General features: G+C 62.6%; 1 protein-coding gene across 1 annotated transcript in view; it reads right to left on the reverse strand.

The window, feature by feature from the left end:
* The window catches only part of LOC104407310 (alpha-mannosidase 2x-like), a gene marked incomplete at both ends in the record, with an annotated part of 3,483 nt that overhangs the window by 1,538 nt on the left and 409 nt on the right, over nucleotides 1-1,536 (reverse strand). Inside the window, 5 exons of the mRNA XM_010016553.1 lie at nucleotides 81-254; nucleotides 333-460; nucleotides 884-1,055; nucleotides 1,165-1,309; nucleotides 1,433-1,531. Of these exons, the coding sequence (XP_010014855.1) occupies nucleotides 81-254; nucleotides 333-460; nucleotides 884-1,055; nucleotides 1,165-1,309; nucleotides 1,433-1,531 (718 nt within the window). The remainder of the gene's footprint in view (nucleotides 1-80; nucleotides 255-332; nucleotides 461-883; nucleotides 1,056-1,164; nucleotides 1,310-1,432; nucleotides 1,532-1,536) is intronic.

The following is a 1,536-nucleotide window of genomic DNA, read 5'->3' on the forward strand; positions in this document are numbered from 1 at the left end:
GAACCGGTTGGAAACTGCTCCCTGCTGCCACCCACTCCAGCAGGGCCCCTGCTCTGAGATCATCCCCAGCAGCCCCTCACCCCAAGTCTGTCTCCACATGAACTCCAGGTTCTGGGTGGCAGCAAAGTGCTTCTTGATGGCGTAGTGCACACGCTGGATGAGCATGCCTGTCAGGTTGGAGCGCTTCAGCAGGTAGGGCATGGTGGAGCTGTGCCCAAAGGGGTCAACAGCCCAGCCCGACCGCGGCGTCACACCTGGGGGCACAGAGACCCGTCAGCCCCACACCAGCCTGCCCTCTGCCCCTCCAGCCCAGCATCCCGCCCTGCTCTCACCAATGTTCTTCTCCAGCCACTGGTGCCCCTCAATCAGCTGGTCGATCATGGCAAAGTAGTGGGAATTGGCCTCATCAGGCATCACCCAGCCACCCGTCACCATCTCCAGCTGCCCATTGCCAACCAGCCTGCGAGGGGGACACATGATATGCCATCAGCTCCAGGCAGAGCCCTGCAAGGAGTCTGGGGCCCTCCTACAGCCCCACAACCACTGCCTGCTGTGCCCCACTGTCCCCACACAGACAGACAGACAGACAGACATCTTTCCACAGCCCTACACTGGCCAAGGCCCGAGCCAGAGTTCACCCCCACACTGACCAACATCCTCTGCTGTGCCCTGCAGCCTCTGTCCCCTCTGTCCTCCATCCTCAGCCCTCCCTGGGCTGACAAAGGGGCTCTCTCCCACTGCACAACCCTGCTCTCCAGGTCTCCCACCCCACCAAGGGTGTCCTGGGCCTTGCAAGGTGCTGGCACTGCTCAGGTTCTGCAGCAGCACTCGCACGCTCGGGGTTACAGCACCCTGGCTCTGGGCAGGGGCCACACAGCCCTACCTCCGCACCGCAGCCCGCTTCTGGGCACTGATGTTGTCCCACCACTTGGAAAAGAAGGAGATCTCGGACCAGATGAAGCGCCGGCGTGGGTCCTCCTGCATCTTCAGCACCATGCTGTTGAGGATGTGCTGTGTCTGGTCATAGTAGTACTTGTCGAAGGTCTTGATCCAGCCTGCCAGCACAGGTTGGGGGTCACTGCGCAGGGTCCAGCCCTTCCCCACCAGCAGTGCAGGGTGGCACTGGCCCTTCCCCACCCCTGCCCACCTTCGCCTGCTGCTCACCAGGGTCGTTGTGGGAGTGCGGCACCACAAACACCTGCAGGGGCTCAGTGTCCCACTCATTGGGCTCATAGGTGATGTCGAAGCCCTGCTTCCACACGCCGCCATCCTGGTTGTCAAAGGGCAGCAGGGAGTACACGGCCAGCATCTGCAAGGGGGGAGACAGGGCTCAGGGTGGACACTGGATTGAGAGACCCTCAATTGTGTAGGGCCAGGACCCCTTGGACACTGTGGCGTGCACACCCTCGTGTTAGCAGCGATGAGCCCTCACCTGAAGGTCTGGGCTCTGGCCCTTGCCCCCCAGGGCAAACTGGCAGTCCTGTGGGGAGACGGAGAGGAAGCTCGGGCGACTCTCGGGGGGCAGCACCCAGGAGC

This window comes from Nestor notabilis, unplaced genomic scaffold (assembly GCF_000696875.1).
Source record: "Nestor notabilis isolate BGI_N333 unplaced genomic scaffold, ASM69687v1 scaffold23606, whole genome shotgun sequence".
Taxonomy (NCBI): domain Eukaryota; kingdom Metazoa; phylum Chordata; class Aves; order Psittaciformes; family Psittacidae; genus Nestor; species Nestor notabilis.